At 49.0% G+C, this 14,735-nt stretch overlaps 1 protein-coding gene across 2 annotated transcripts; it reads left to right on the forward strand.

Annotated features, from left to right (window-relative positions):
* The first annotated feature begins 569 nt into the window (after positions 1-569).
* LOC135371286 (uncharacterized) lies at positions 570-7,974 on the forward strand. 2 transcript variants are annotated; one of them, XM_064605394.1, is made up of 15 exons: positions 570-786; positions 1,767-1,913; positions 1,971-2,709; positions 2,766-2,945; positions 4,004-4,174; positions 4,242-4,421; positions 4,481-4,550; positions 4,607-4,720; positions 5,667-5,783; positions 5,881-5,961; positions 6,013-6,090; positions 6,159-6,330; positions 6,403-6,591; positions 7,567-7,704; positions 7,758-7,974. In XM_064605394.1, exons 1-15 carry the CDS (start codon positions 658-660, stop codon positions 7,923-7,925), a joined length of 2,673 nt encoding a protein of 890 aa, XP_064461464.1. In that variant the 5' UTR covers positions 570-657; the 3' UTR covers positions 7,926-7,974. The 2 variants fall into 2 exon arrangements, with proteins under 2 accessions (XP_064461464.1, XP_064461465.1); XM_064605395.1 differs by lacking the exon at positions 4,607-4,720.
* Positions 7,975-14,735: the final 6,761 nt, after the last annotated feature.

Below are 14,735 nucleotides of genomic sequence, written 5' to 3' on the forward strand. Positions count from 1 at the left end.
CATTAAACGGTTGCTAGTGAAGCTGTGTGGTGTGCCGTGCTCCTGTCCTGGTGTTTTGCTCCTAGCCCCAAACCTAACTGAACTGCAAGAAGAATAAAAAAAAATATTTCTGGTTTTTCGTTTACATCGGAGTGGTGGTGGATGAGGAAAGGGCTCGCCGTTGTCGGCCTCACAGAGGTGGGCAACGTCACGACTGACACCCTGGGTGAATGTGCGTCCTGGGCCAACTTCTCAGGGAACTGTGCCGACATATATCTGAAAGCGTCTGAGAGTAACCCAGGAAAAACCCCAGACAGCACAGCCGGCACCGGGATTCGAACCCGGATACCTCCCTGGCCAAACTCACGACCTACTACTATACTGTTAGATTAGATCATTACAGTGCGCGAAAGTAGTAGTATAGAGTAGGTCGTGGCCAAACTCCTTCTGCGGATCAAGGCCAATGGACGAGCTCACGGCCATCTTTTTGGTTGGACGAAGACGAAGAGTGTTTTCCCTGCTCGTGCAGCTGGCGTATCGAGGTGTCGAGGTGATCGAGGCCAGAAGAAGAAGGAGACCAGAAAGCAGGAAGCACGAGGAAGCAGTAGGCATTCCATTTGCTCCTCACAGTTACCTTCAGCTACCCTCCGCTTCTGACAATACGAGGAACCATCATCGATGGATTCCGACACTGCAGGAGGATCATTAGGAGGGTACGACAAGAAGTGGCTCCTGTCTCTCGTGCTGTACCTGATCGGAGTCAGCGTACCCACCATGCTCCTACCCACCATATTACAAGACAGTGAGGTACGTATGGTACCTCTTAGGATGTTGTACCATTAACGAAGGAGCACCTTTGCTGTAGTACAGACTTGTATTTTCAAAATTTGTCCTGCGTGAATTTTCACGGCCCTCCACCCTGAAGAATGGGCCGAAGCCCATTCGATTTTATGAAAGCTACGTCTTCGTGGGATTAAATGCTGTTTTGGGTGCCATCCCATTTCAACAGCGTGTTGAACATTTCCCCACGGGTTGTACTATCTATACCTGATCCATATTGTAATTGAAGTTACCGAAGTAGCTCATGTACTACTACACGAGACACCGAGCAGGTGATAAGTATGGCAAGCTTTTCGTATCCTTTTTCACGTTCTTCCGATATAGGCATTCACGTCGACTTCAGTGTCACGACGTCAACCCTGCTCAAGACATGTGCACGCTAATCGCAATTGCTAGCTGTCCAGCGTTAGGGAGTTTCAGAATAGCGGGCTCGGGAGCTTTGCGTGCGCGAGAAATAGCGTTATCGCCACTGCGCATGCCCAGAACGTAAACTCAGCTTTTGCGTTTTGCGCGAGCTCGCTATTTATTGGAAATTGCGGCTGCGCGTTGCTCTCGCGGCCAACGGGAAACTACGTGAGCCTTTCGAACATAGGAGTACCTCCGTCGTCTGCGAAAACGTTCCCAAGTAATTCACTAGAAAACCGTGGGTTGCCTTACGATAGCATATATTTTTATTAGGAAGAACAAAGTATGCTCGGAAAAAGTGATTCCTCTGTGTTATTTATTTTCCACCTATATATGCAACGACGCTGCAAGCGATAGACACAAGCCAGCAGTTTTACGTCTCGGAAACGCTATTCAGACTACTCTATATAAGCACTGTGCGGACGAACCCGCTGCGTCCGATATAGCGTTTCCGTTTTGCGTTTGCGTCTCCAGCAAACGCTGTTCTAAAACTCCATGTTCTTGTGACACTGTTTAACTGCAGCCGTAACTCTCCTCTTCAGCCTAGCGCTGTTACGCATTGCGCCATCGCCATGATGGTCATGTATGCCACCAACGTGATCCCCATGCAAATGACTGCCATCCTGCCGGTCATGTTCCTCTCCTCCGCTTCCATGGGGCAGAATACAATTGCGCCGAGTTACTTTTCTGTAAGTACACCACTGGTCATGACGCGCGGAGTCACGTCCAACTCGAACACCTTGCAGGCACCCATACTTCAAGTACTCTCAGCCATGATCGTTGTTGTTTCCATGGAGTCCACCACCTTGTACTCCCGCTGCGCCTTTCAAGTAGTGCAGATGGTGGGCGCCCGAGCTCGGTCTCTCCTCTTCAGCTTGGCGGGAATGTCTTTCATGGCCGCGTTGCTCTTCGAGTCCCTGTCGGGCATGCTTGTCCTGTTCTCGGTGTGTCGGAGCATCGTCACAGTGCTCAAGATGGACGAAGTCCAGCGTGTGCAACGGAAGGTTCTCTTTCAGTCCGCCACACAGAACATGCCACCGAGGCTGCGCAAGAACCTTCAGGACTATGTGTTGTGCGAAGAATGCGCTTTGACCGAGGTCGACGCGGTGGAGATGCCGTGCGGCATGAATGAAATGATGTGCGACGCGCAAGAAATGCCGTGCGAAGTGCCAGGCTCAAAGGCGCCAGAGACCGTGCCGGTTACGCCTGTTGAGGCTGTTCCTGAGATTCAAATCCCGCCTGTTGCCGTGCAGACTAGTAGTGGGCAGGGTGAAGGCCGTCACGACAAGCCCAATGAACATAGTGTGACACCACTCCACAACGAGGCACTACAGCAAAATGAAGCACCGCGTCAAAGTGGGGCACCTCACCACAATGAAGCACGACAGGGTGACAACGATTTTGTAGCTTCGAGAAAACGGAAGGTTCGAGATGGCCGAAGAAATCAGAAGCGTGACAAGCACGCAGAAGCTGCTCCCTCAGCATGTGAGCTGAAGCCGAGCCCTACGTGTCACATGTAACCAACCTAGTTCTTTCCGCAGCATCAAGTCCCAGTTCCAGTCAAAGATCAGATGCGGTGCGTGCGAAACTTGATGCCGCTGCAGACGGGACTCCATCAAAGAAGCGTCGGGAAGGAAACAAGGTGAAGGCGGAGAAGCGCGTTGGAGAGATAGATCCTCCACCACGTAAGCCATCCTCGGCGATGTCTCCCAGGGAAAAAGGTACCGTGATTACCATACCATGTCCAAGCAAAAGACTCAACCAATATGCTATGCAAGTAGAAGTAGTATGCGTTTCTCTTTCATCGCGTCCGTGGGGAAACGACGCCACTGGTCCTTCTCCCAAATAAAGGGATAATGGCCCCGCGTGATGCTACGTTCACACTACATCACCGAAAGCCGGGAATTCATTCACTTCTTTTACAGCTTTCGCGACCCTCTCGTTCGCACTGTGCTCCGAACGCCAGGAATGCCGGTACTGCAGTCCGCCGCTTCAAAAACTGATCAGTTTCATTCATTCTTCGAACTGTACTCAAGCTCCGCATGTGTACGTTCACACTACGTCAGTGAACGCCGCGAAAGACGCGAACGACGGATATGTCGGTGAACTTGTCACGTTCACACAGCAATCCGTGAATCCCGCGGACGCCGCGGAAGCCGCAGCGCGGGAATATAGATCGCGTCTACTTTTGCCGGGAGTGCCGGGAAAGACGCGAGTCTGGACCAATCAGCGCTCTCCACGAGCGAGAATGCTGGGAAGGGAGAGCAGCGGCGTGGACAACGAACATGGCGGATGCGTAACCTGGTCTATGAAGTGATAATCAAGGCTCTAAGGTTAGCGCTAAATGTTGTACGACAGCAAACGCAAGAGGAGCAGAAACGTAGTGCAGAAGCGTAGAGCACCCCCGTATTGCAGTTTTGTGACTGTTCGTCATATGTTTTCTCCACCCTATACCTCCTCTCACACACAGAGCCATAGTCATCGCATATGTCGAAGGCCCCCGACCTATCGACCTAAAAGGCTTTTGCTTGGATCTTTCCCATGGGAGCCGTCACGGGGGCTGGGGTGGGGGGCGTTGCCTCCCCTGGCTTCCAGAAGCGTAGGGTTTCTGAGCCAAGACAATATGTAGTTGCAAGCCAGTTGACGCACCACCACCAAAAGCATTCTGTTCCTCCCCCACATCCCCTTCTGGGAAAGTCCTGGCGGCTCCCATGATCTATATACCGAATCTCTCGTTAGCTATGCGTGATCACCGCGCCTTTTTCACTGCACGCTATAGCACCGGCGGTTCCCGGTCTGAAACCAGCTCTGGTTCAGACAAAGTCGAACGTCACTGGTCCAGTCGAGGTCCAGTGGTGTGTCCCGCCGACAGAGACTCACTCAGAAAGTAAGCAAGAGAGACGCGCAGCAAAGAGTGAGAGGTCTACGCCTTCAAGCCCTAGCTCTCCAGGTATACGCGAATGCGGCAATAGAACTTGGTGCCTTTTTTTAATAATGAGCTTTTTCATTGAACGCAGTTCGTAGCGGATGCGCTACTCCACTAGAGGAGGTTGCGAGCCTATTTACGGCGGCAGAGACGATGCTTCCTTCGTCGTTTGAATCACTGGGGGGAAGATCGAAACGAAAGACTTGCATCTCATTTGATATCAGCACGGCACCGTCCCCGACGCGCAAGAAACGCCCTCCATCGCGACACTGTATGTACATCTAACACCTTTTCAGAATCTAGCGCAACAACAATGTTTACGAAACCCAGGTCCAGAGTTTCTCGAGACTTACGTGAAGGAAAGCGAAGTTTTGAACAGCATTGTATCGTGGAAACCTTCGTGAGTATAAATGCCACATGCGCTTGTGCAAAAAGACCGATGGGTAACTCTTGCAGCCGCTACGTCATCATTCAGGGTCACCTCATGTACGGCATAGTTCTCCTCAATGTTGCTGTTTCAATTATTCTCACGAGTCCTTCCAACACTTTCTTCTTCGAGTATGCAAATCGGTGAGCAATATCTGGTCATACTCTTAAACAGACCGCAACTCGACCCTCATCAGAGCTGTTCCCCGAGGCCTGACTTGCGCTTCACAAATCAGCCTCTACTCGAAACGCTCCCAAAGCGGAGGAAATCCTTAGCGGTTTGCGCGGGTACCACACGGCAGCGCCGGTGCTTCTTGGAAGCCCAGTGGCCCCTCTGCTTGAGGAGCCACTCACAAGAGGATCCCTTAAGAACACGGTCGACCGTATTCCTAAACAACCCCACTTAGGATTATTCCTAAACAACCCCGGCTCGACACCCCGCCTTTGTTCTAGTGAGTGGCGGAAAGAGGCTTGAAGAGTCATCAAAGGGATTGTAACACTTCATAGGTGTGGTCCATTACATCATAGACGCACATTGTACTGCACGCCAGAATACTGAGGAAACAAGGATCATTGTTCTCCGTGTCGTGCTTAGCGAGACACAAGCCCTCGAACACACACCCGAGCGAAGCGCCGACGTCACAGATGTCAGAATTGCGTCCATTCAAATTGGCAACCATAAGCACGTGACTTCTCGTGCGCTGCCTCACTGGCGGCGGCGAGGGCTGCGATGTCAGAGCCGCATGAGTTTCGGTATTTGCGGTACCCATTTTCTCCGCTTCCATTTCATTTATTCGTTTCTATCATTACCCTCTTCGCAGTGAAATTTTCAGTGCAGGTTCACATCGGCACAAAACTGTCTTTTACGTTTACTGGGATGACTTGTCGCAACCTTTTTAAGCTTCGAGGGTGCATCGACGCTACCGTGTAGTACTTGAGGAAAGCGCGATGAGCTTCTTCCGCTCCGCTCGGGGGGCCTTTCCAGTCAGCACCGGCCTCGAGTGGAGGTTTGAGGCTATGCTTGTTTAGCTCGGCCCTTAGACGTTACCTTAGCCTACTCTCGTTGCCTACTCTCGTTGCTTTGCCCCAGAACATTCAAGGGATCTGGTATCCACCGTGCGAAATGGCTGCTGTTGTCTGTCCCTACTGCCCTGTCAGCCATGGCTGCGGCCGTGCCCTGTCTGGATCGTCAGTTTCTATCCAATTTGTGAGTCCATTTGCTTCGTGTGTAAATCGAGTCATGTGGTAGCATTTTTTTAAATCTCAGGTTAGAAACTAACGAAATAGAACGCGGACTATTTCAGTGACACGAAGCCAGGGCCAGAAGCAGAGAAAGAGATCCGCGACATTATTGCTGACAACGTCGACATTATGGGGAAGATCAAGTAATGAATGTCCTCCTGATGCGTTCGGTTGTGCGATGAAAACTTTTACAGGGGACAGGAGAAGATACCTCTGGCCTGCTTCGCAATATGGCTTCTACGCATCAGTACCATCTGGCGTCTTGTGACGGGGTTGGTTAACACGTACAGCTGCATTTTAGAAAGTTGAGCTAATATATATATATATATATATTTTATAGGGAATCGATGTTGCATTTACCGATCGACTTCACGATCGTCGTTATGTTGTTCCTTGTGCCAGCGTCTGCGAATGAAGTCAACGAAGAGACTGCGACTAAGATCATATGCAAATTGCCGTGGGGCACCATCATCCTGGCCGGTGGTATCTCCGGATTGAAGGCTGGATGGAGGGTGGGTGCATCGTAACGAAAGTAGTGTATATGGTTAAGCCCGTTATGTGGGTCAACGAGAATCGCTCTTCAGGAATTCGTAGCCAGCTACCAGGCGGGTGAGCCACAGTCCACTCTAATGAGGGAATTCCTGCGGACGTGCTTCGCCGGTTCCAGCCCCCTGCTCGCGCAGCTCTTCCTGATTTGCACCTCTTCTATTTTCACGGAATTCTTGAGCAGCTTTGGAACTGTCTCCTTTCTGCTACCTGTTGTCACTGATCTGGTAAGCCTGCTGCTATGTGTGATAAGTGAGCCATGCCACGCGGTCCAAGAAGCGGGCGGAGAACGGGGATACAGTGAACCTCGTTAATATGACACCGATAATCTGACATACTGGCTTTATGACAGTCTAAGTCTACCTCGTTAGTATGACAATCAGCTTATCAGAGTATGACCAACATGTTCGTCAAACGTATAGGGTAAAACACAGGTATTATCTTCAGGTATTCTTCTTGCATAGTAGCCCCCACCCCCTCCCCCGGGAGAGGCTACCACCTTAAGCAGAGGGTGACAAGTGTTAAATTAGGGTGCCAATTTTTCCGGATCTCTCCTGATGTTGTTGACCTCTGAATTACTCATGGCACTTTCCGGACCGCCAAAGCACTGTAGTGCACGAAAAGACAGTGCCCACGGGACCCGGTCACACTGTGTCGCCAGTGTCATGTACACAAGAATGGCCGGAACGAAGCCATCTCTGCGGTCAGCGGAGGGGAAAAGTGCTCTAGGCGGGAACGGTGGTGGTCATATTGACCAGGGTTCACTGTATATCGTTAGGGCCAGATGGCATCCTGAGCACACGGGTTGAGGGCACACCTGAGGCCATCGATCCTGTCCTACGTAAGCAGTGCTTCAGCGAGTGCTGGAGAACGCGACACTACTTACTGGCGCGAACTACTAGCACAGGCCTGGCATAGGCCTGTGCCTCTGCCAGTGGCCTCTGCGCAGTCCCACAATTTGAACACGGACTGTAGTACTCATCCATTTCTTATCCCTTGCTGTCCTGTCATTGCTTGCCTGTGATGAGCAATGCATCACCTCTGGCAGCTTCCTTCGTTTTTCCCGGGGCCGGCAGCTAAGGTTGACTAGTACCGGTGCACTGAAACGCATTTAAATAATGAAACCGCGTTTATTAACCTGTGCCACATTTTATTTGCACATACCCACACATACGCGTTTGCAGAGCATGATTTATTCTCAGGCGCGCGATATCCCCTGTCACCCGATGTACCTGGAAGTTCCATTGACGCTGGCGGCATCGACGACTCTAATTCTACCGACGTCCAGCATAGCTATGGCACTTCTCTACGACAGCGACTCCATTGGGCTCTCGCAAACGGTACGACGCGTTTTTCTTGACGCTGACGCTGACACGCGCTAGCGTTTTTGCAGGTGGTGCCAGGTCTTATCATAAAGGCAACGACGGCGGTGGTCATCGCCTTAACCACCAACCTTATTGGAGGGTTCCTCTTCCAGTGGAATCATCCCATAGAAAATAACGCAACAACGTTTGAAAACAATACTTCACTGCTGGACTCCACTGCGCCTCGCCATATGTAATCCGATTTCATTTATTGTGTCGACGAATATTTTAAGGTGCGAAACATGATTGCTGAAATATATATTGAGTTCTGCGATGTTAACATTGCCAGTTTTCTATATATCTTTCTCAAAAGTGGTTAGGAACGCTATACGGCTCATTACCGTTGCCAAGCCGTGGACGAAAGTGGACTCTCCTATTGGATTGACGAGTGCAACGAGGTCACTGGCATGACTGCATTGCGTGGCTGCGTTGCTCAAGGGATGGACGGGTGTCAATCTCAATAGCTTTGGCTGTGCTCCGAGCACGCGCTCGCTGCTCGCGCGGGAAACGCTCGTATCGTGCTCTCGAGATATCAGTTTGAACGCATTTCGGAGAAACAGGGAAACCGCGATAGTGTTTTTATCTTTGCGATGGACGAGATATGGATGGGAATAAACGGACATTGGGCGCCAGACGAACGCCTGAATGCGTGACCCACTGTAACGTAATCCCTTGCGTTCTGTTTGGCTTTTTGTGGGCTATTGCGGTGCCTGAGATAAGCTTCCTTTTGATGAACTCTAACCTCGCACCCGACTACAGGCCTTGGTCTACAACCTTTGGTCTACAACTTCCCGGATTCGTCCCAGGTTTGACAGGTAAGATGGGGATAAGACCAAGAAGACCAATTAGAGAAAGCATGCTATAGCTCAGGTATGCGAGATGTCTCAGCGTGCAGCTGTACACTTTTTTTCTGCAGAGCTTATCACTTAGTTTGCATTTTGCTACTATATTAGTGCTCAAAGCAATAGAGATCATCACATAGGCGAATAATTTTCGCTAATATTTATGAATACATCGAGTTTACTCTGCAATGCGCCGCTGCTCCTGCCTGTGCGTGTCCTGTCTGTCTGGTGACTCTTGTATGATGCGTGTTGGTGCAATGACTACGTTCTTGTCAACGACTACGCAATGACTACGTTCCAGTGAATCAGGTGACCGTGCACCGCTTCCACCACAGGACGTTTATCTCGACCCCATGCAACGTTTCTTGCGAAAACAATTACGGTCGCCATCACTTGTATGGTGACGCTGAACGTCCAGTACGTCCCATTGACCACGAATGTCATGCTCCAGTTGAAGGACGTGACCCGACATGCCCCTTTCCATCCAGATGGCGCCTTTAAAAGTGGACGCAAAACCCATTATATTGGTAGGTCGTCAGGGAATATCCTATTCAATCTAATCCAATCCAGTTTCCCGAAAATGTCGGCACCGAGTGCATACAGGGAATATACAGCTTGGATATTTTGGGATTAATAGCGAACTGTATTTTGGATCGTGATTGCCCAGAGAGCCCAAAAGGTGGGTGGAGGTTCAGGTATAGGCAGCTTCCATTAATGGCCAGACTCCCTTTGGCATACACGGCACTGATGGTGCTGGGGTGCCCGTAGCGCCGTATAGCGGCTGTAGCATATGCCAGCAGTCACCGCCTTCGGCCATATCTATCTACAATGACTGAAGCTACGCAAGTGAACCAACTGGCCAAGTCAGATACGCTGTCTGCTTTGCGCAAATAGAACCAGGTCATGGAAGGTCCCACGAAGGAAAAATGATCAGCTTGCAAGGGCCCAACAACAAAGAAAGAGGGAGCTCTTTTGTGTAGGGGGAGCTGTTCTCCCTATTCATACGGTTAATGTCTGACGACGTGTACGGTAGCCAAGGTTGTTGCACCTGTCGAAAGGACCGAAGTGAGAGCAGTGAACGTGGTGCATCGATCCCTTCGGTTGTTGTCCAGAAGCTGGATGCGGTCCGTCAATCCTAACAAAGTTACCCCGCCTCGCAGGAAAGCTGCAGCGTCACCAGGTGCCGTTTATAGGGCTCCCATAGTTTCGGTGTCGGCGCACTACTTGCCTCGACGTAATTATGTCGCTAGGTATTGCAACCAGCAGGAACAAGCGCAGGGCGGGGCTTAAACGTGCTGTTCTTAAGCTGAACATGAGCGTAGGAGTGAATAAATAGTAAGTTGTACAATCTTTGTTGTCCAATCGGTATCGATCCAGGCTTGCAATTTCGACCAAGCGAACAAGGATAGTTTACAACGAGAGTGTGCTTGCCGTCCTCGGTAGCTCAGTCGGTAACGTGTTGGACTGCTAGGCTCAAGATAGCGGGTTTGATCCCGGCTAAGGACGGTAGCAATGTGGGGGAGGTGAACATTGCTTCCAGTGCCGTGTGTAGGTGATATTGAGCGCACGTCAAAAGAACCACAGGTGGTCGAAATTATCCGCACTGCTACCCTGCGGCACGTGCAGGGTCACCTTACGTGTAAACCTACTCCCAATTTGATTTTTGGCAGCGCGCTTTTTCCCACTGCAGAGCTGACATATTCCAGTCTCAAACCCAAAAGTGGAAGCAGTGCCTTCCGTTTCCAGGTTCTTAAAACGCAGGTTCCATTCATATGCAGTGCATATAGCTACAGTAACATAGCTCTCAGGTTGTTATGCAACCGTAGGCGGACTGATGACGAAAGGACCAGCAAGCTCCTGACGCACTGGTATAAGAACATCTAGGCGGTTGATTTGATTTGACGTAGAAATCTGTACATACACCATGCGTACATGAGTACGACGATCATATGTGTCTTTATTGATCGTTTCTTGGTCTTTAAAGTTTGTACATCTCATGTTCTGATGTCATTCACCTGCATATAACGCACACACATTTTAACATTGCTGGCTCCAGACGCGCATGCTCTTGACGTGCTGATATCTCACCTTTTGCGCCACGCTGCCTTTTACACATCTTTCTCTAGAGGCTTCGTACAGCATGTACTATATTAGCTGATCGGAATCAATGCTTTTGGCTCAAATAATCATTGTCATCACCTTTGTGCGTTGTGCAAGCGCATAGGCAATATGGAATGGCGCGATTATTTGTTTGCTTTTTCAATTTATTTTTTTACGAGGGGGATTTATTGGCAGAAAAAAAAAAGAAAAATTGGGAGTGGGGTTCGACATTGACGCAGCACGTAGAGCACAGTACCGCAATTTTCGGTGTATAACACGCACCCATTGATTGCAACGGGGTTTTGACCCGTCGCCACCCTGCGTCATTACTGGCGGTCCTATGCGGAAATGAATCGATGTATAGCATGCACTCATAGATAACATTCACGGCCTATTATTCCAACTTTTTTTTTCGTGTATGACACGCGTGTTATACACCGCAAATTACGTCATTCATTATTGATTTTATAAATTTCATCAGGCATTTATATCGGTTTATGTGCGTTAAACGTGCTCGTGCGCGGAAACATACAAGACAGGTACGATGGAGTTGTAGAAACGCTTTGTGGAGGCCTATGGTATCCAGAAAGGTGAAGAGAGCTTTGAGGGCAGAGTGGTGGTGGGCTGGATGTGGCCAGGGACCAAGCAATTTTGTGTGAGAGAGGGGGAAGGGGCTCATTATTTCATTCCCCGCATCACCACCAGCAATGGAGTAGAGTCTCGCCTCTGGCAATGAAACTCCTCATTCATCATCTCGCAATAAAGTTGTTGTTGTTGTTCTTCCGACGCCTTTTCCCCGCTTCTTGCCCACCACAGCAAAATATAGCCTCGAACCAGTCCTCTCGTGACGTCACATGTTTGTAAACAGAGGGTCATCTACAACAGGTGAACCCTAATGGAATGAGGGTAGCATATAGCGTAACCTAGGAAAGATGCCTTTGCCAAGGTACCAGCCGTTTGTGCGTCTGTAGTAAAGGAATAGCGGAAGGCGGAGCACCCATTACGACGGCGTAATCACGCGAGCTATGACAATCTCGTGATCGGAACCGTTTTTAGATCAGATGATAGGGCACACGATTGCGACCATATTACCTGCGGCTTTCGTGTGCCTATTCCGACAGTGATTAGAAAGATGGTCATTGTGGACTAGACGGTCATGTTCTGTGAGGACATTGAGGGGTCTTCCTGCTTGCCACACGGATCAAGTCAGGACAGCAGACATAAAAGAGGCGCAACTTATCTAGCTACCAAAAGGTGACATTCCGCGTTCTGTTCATCTGTGCCTTAGATTAGAAAGCTTTTGAGGAGTGCGCTCAAATAACCTAACTTCACCGCGTAGCACACTGATAAGCAGCCACCATTAATGCAGAATGATATCGTTCTATTTCCTGATTGGTCGAAAATAGTCAACGGACGCCTTTTGGTATCAATATCGACACATGTGAAGTGATACAGAACGGCGTACCCTTCCGGTTTTCAAGAACGGAGAACGAGAACAGAGAGAGCGGTTGGTTCTTGAGCGTTTTATACTCCTGTCAACATGGGCAGTCTTCAATCACCATTCAAACCAAAGGTCATTGAACGTGCGTGTAGCGCCACCGAGCGTCTAACATGTCAACCTGTCAGGGAGCATTGGATCCAATTGCTACTTGACAAGTTGAGACGTTACACGCTTGATGGCGCTACGCGCATGTTCAATGACCATTGGGTTCAATGACAATTGAAGACTGCCCCTGAGACAGGGGCATTATAGACTCACTTCACTGCGTGACGTCATAGCGATGCGGACGCGGTGGCGCTGCTGTCCTGTTCGGTGGGCAAAAATCGCGCGATCATCGCGTCACCTGGTGTTCTCGGTCGTTATTAAACGCATGCTGCAAAGCGCTGTGGCTATTAGACGTGCTACCCGGTACAGAAAGGCCAAATCTGCCGTACATATCGTGCAGCTTCCTACTCCCCTTTTGCTCACCAACGACGTCTGCTCTATGCGCCCTCTTGTGTACAAATAGAAGTGGGTCTATTCTGTTTTGAGAGTACGGGCATCCAACCAGCACGTCCCGCGGTAACGTTCCCGTGTGGCCTCCGTGTCCACTAATTTCCTGTATTCCATACACAACTTCAACCAGCACGGAACATTCTCTCTTGCCTAACAACCCAGGCTGCACGCGTGCCCTTGACACAAAATGCCAAGGAGGACACGGCGCTTTTACAACGCGTGTCGGAAGACCATTGTCTCGTCGTACGCATATTGACAGCCGTGGCTGCGTCGCAGCCCCGTTAGCATACGGTTCGGTAGTTCGTAGTTAAATAAATATATCAACATCCGAGGCAGCATCAACAGGCAACAATGCACACTGCGCGTAAACAGCTCCGCTTGTGTGTACACTATACTATGTATATATGGATGACTAGCAGCCTTTATACAATGTGTCTGTATAATATATTCAATCTTGTTGCTTCAAAATATCTGTGCGTGTATCACAGACTGCTGAGAACCCTGAGGAGAGGCACTTCGTCTATCAAAAGGTATGCGTTATGGCTTATCGGATGGCCAGAGAGTCAATAGCACATTACATAGAACGACATCTTTGCTTTCTTTCCGCGTTGACATAAAAAGAACAAAGGCGGTATATTACATTTGCGTTGAAAAATGGGACGATTCGGCGCGTGTAAGAACATCATCATCTGTATGTATATTACGGGTCCTGTCCGGGACGTTGACTTTACGACGAAACGTTAATTTTGAACGTTTGTTTCCTGCACGTTGCGTAAAGCCAGTGCGCTTTGTCGCTATAACACATCTCCTGGGTGTTGGTCTACATTTAATACATCAGTAGGAAGGTTTCTCGCCTTACTATAGCTAGTTACAACCTGACAACCTGCATCATTTTTACGCGTTCGTTACTAAATGGAATCTTGGATGGGCATACTTCTGTTATATATGGTTCATAAAAAGTTAAAAGTCCCCCGGAACATTACGTATGACCGTATATGCGACGAAGGGTTCGTGGGCACGTAGATGATATAATGATTGATGCATTTTCTATAGTTTCACCATGGCCGGATAAATAGTCGCGCAGCGTGATCGCACATTTATATTTATGTACCTCCCATGATATGGAGATACAATTTAAAGAATATATTGGTAGATGTACAGTATTAAAGACCTCACGGGTACTGTTTTCGTTACGGTGACATAAATATGGCACCCTGTTGATAAGAAGGCATAATCATTTTAAGTGACCAGGAGTGGTCAGAAAAGCTCACCAAAATGTGTTCAGTATATTATCTGCCCTACACTCTAAAAACTGAACTTCACCGCATAGCACGCTCTGCGCCAACCATTGCCACGAATGATTGGGTTATCGCTTCTGATTCGAGGAGAGAGAGAGGCGTACGCCTTTTTGTGTCAATTATCATATATCCAAATTGACACAAAAAGGCGTACGCCTCCCTCTCTTCTCGAATCAGAAGCGATAACCGTATCATTCGTGGCAATGGTTGGCGCAGAGCGTGCTATGCGGTGAAGTTCAGTTTTTAGAGTGTACACTCTTAAAAATGAACTTCACCGCACAGCACGCTCCTAGCCAACCATCATCTCGAATGATATCGTTATCTGCCCTGATTTGTTGAAAACGGGAGGCGTACGCCTTTTCTGTGACAATTATGAACAGCATAAGTGTCACAAAAAAGGCATACGCCTCCCGTTTGCAACAAATCAGGGCAGATAACGATATCATTCGAGATGATGGTTGGCGAGGAGCCTGCTATGCGGTGAAGTTCATTTTTAAGAGTGTATATGGTTCTGATGCTGTGTGTTTTACCGGGAAGGTTAACATCCTTAAATTTTCATAAATTATTCCTAAATCGTTATGGACCAGCAGTGGGAAGTTAGAAACGATACCAGTGTATTACCAACCAAGGTTGAATGTCAATGGGCTTCTAAGCCATAATAGATTGGACGGTAGAGCTAATTATAGTGACCACTTAACATGTTTAGCGTGTTATGTCATGGTGATTACGAGAGCGTTACACTGGTCCTTTGCACACACACATTCTTAAAAA

The sequence above is a fragment of the Ornithodoros turicata genome, chromosome 10, assembly GCF_037126465.1.
Source record: "Ornithodoros turicata isolate Travis chromosome 10, ASM3712646v1, whole genome shotgun sequence".
In the NCBI taxonomy this organism is placed as follows: Eukaryota; Metazoa; Arthropoda; class Arachnida; order Ixodida; family Argasidae; genus Ornithodoros; species Ornithodoros turicata.

Bases quoted from the DNA above. Each gene is read 5' to 3' on its own strand.
- LOC135371286 (XM_064605394.1), top strand. From the start codon at position 658: ATGGATTCCGACACTGCAGGAGGATCATTAGGAGGGTACGACAAGAAG. The intron at 2,710-2,765 runs GTGAGCTGAAGC...TTCTTTCCGCAG, and splicing joins AGAAGCTGCTCCCTCAGCAT to CATCAAGTCCCAGTTCCAGT. The intron at 4,721-5,666 runs GTGAGCAATATC...GCTTTGCCCCAG, and splicing joins TTCTTCGAGTATGCAAATCG to AACATTCAAGGGATCTGGTA.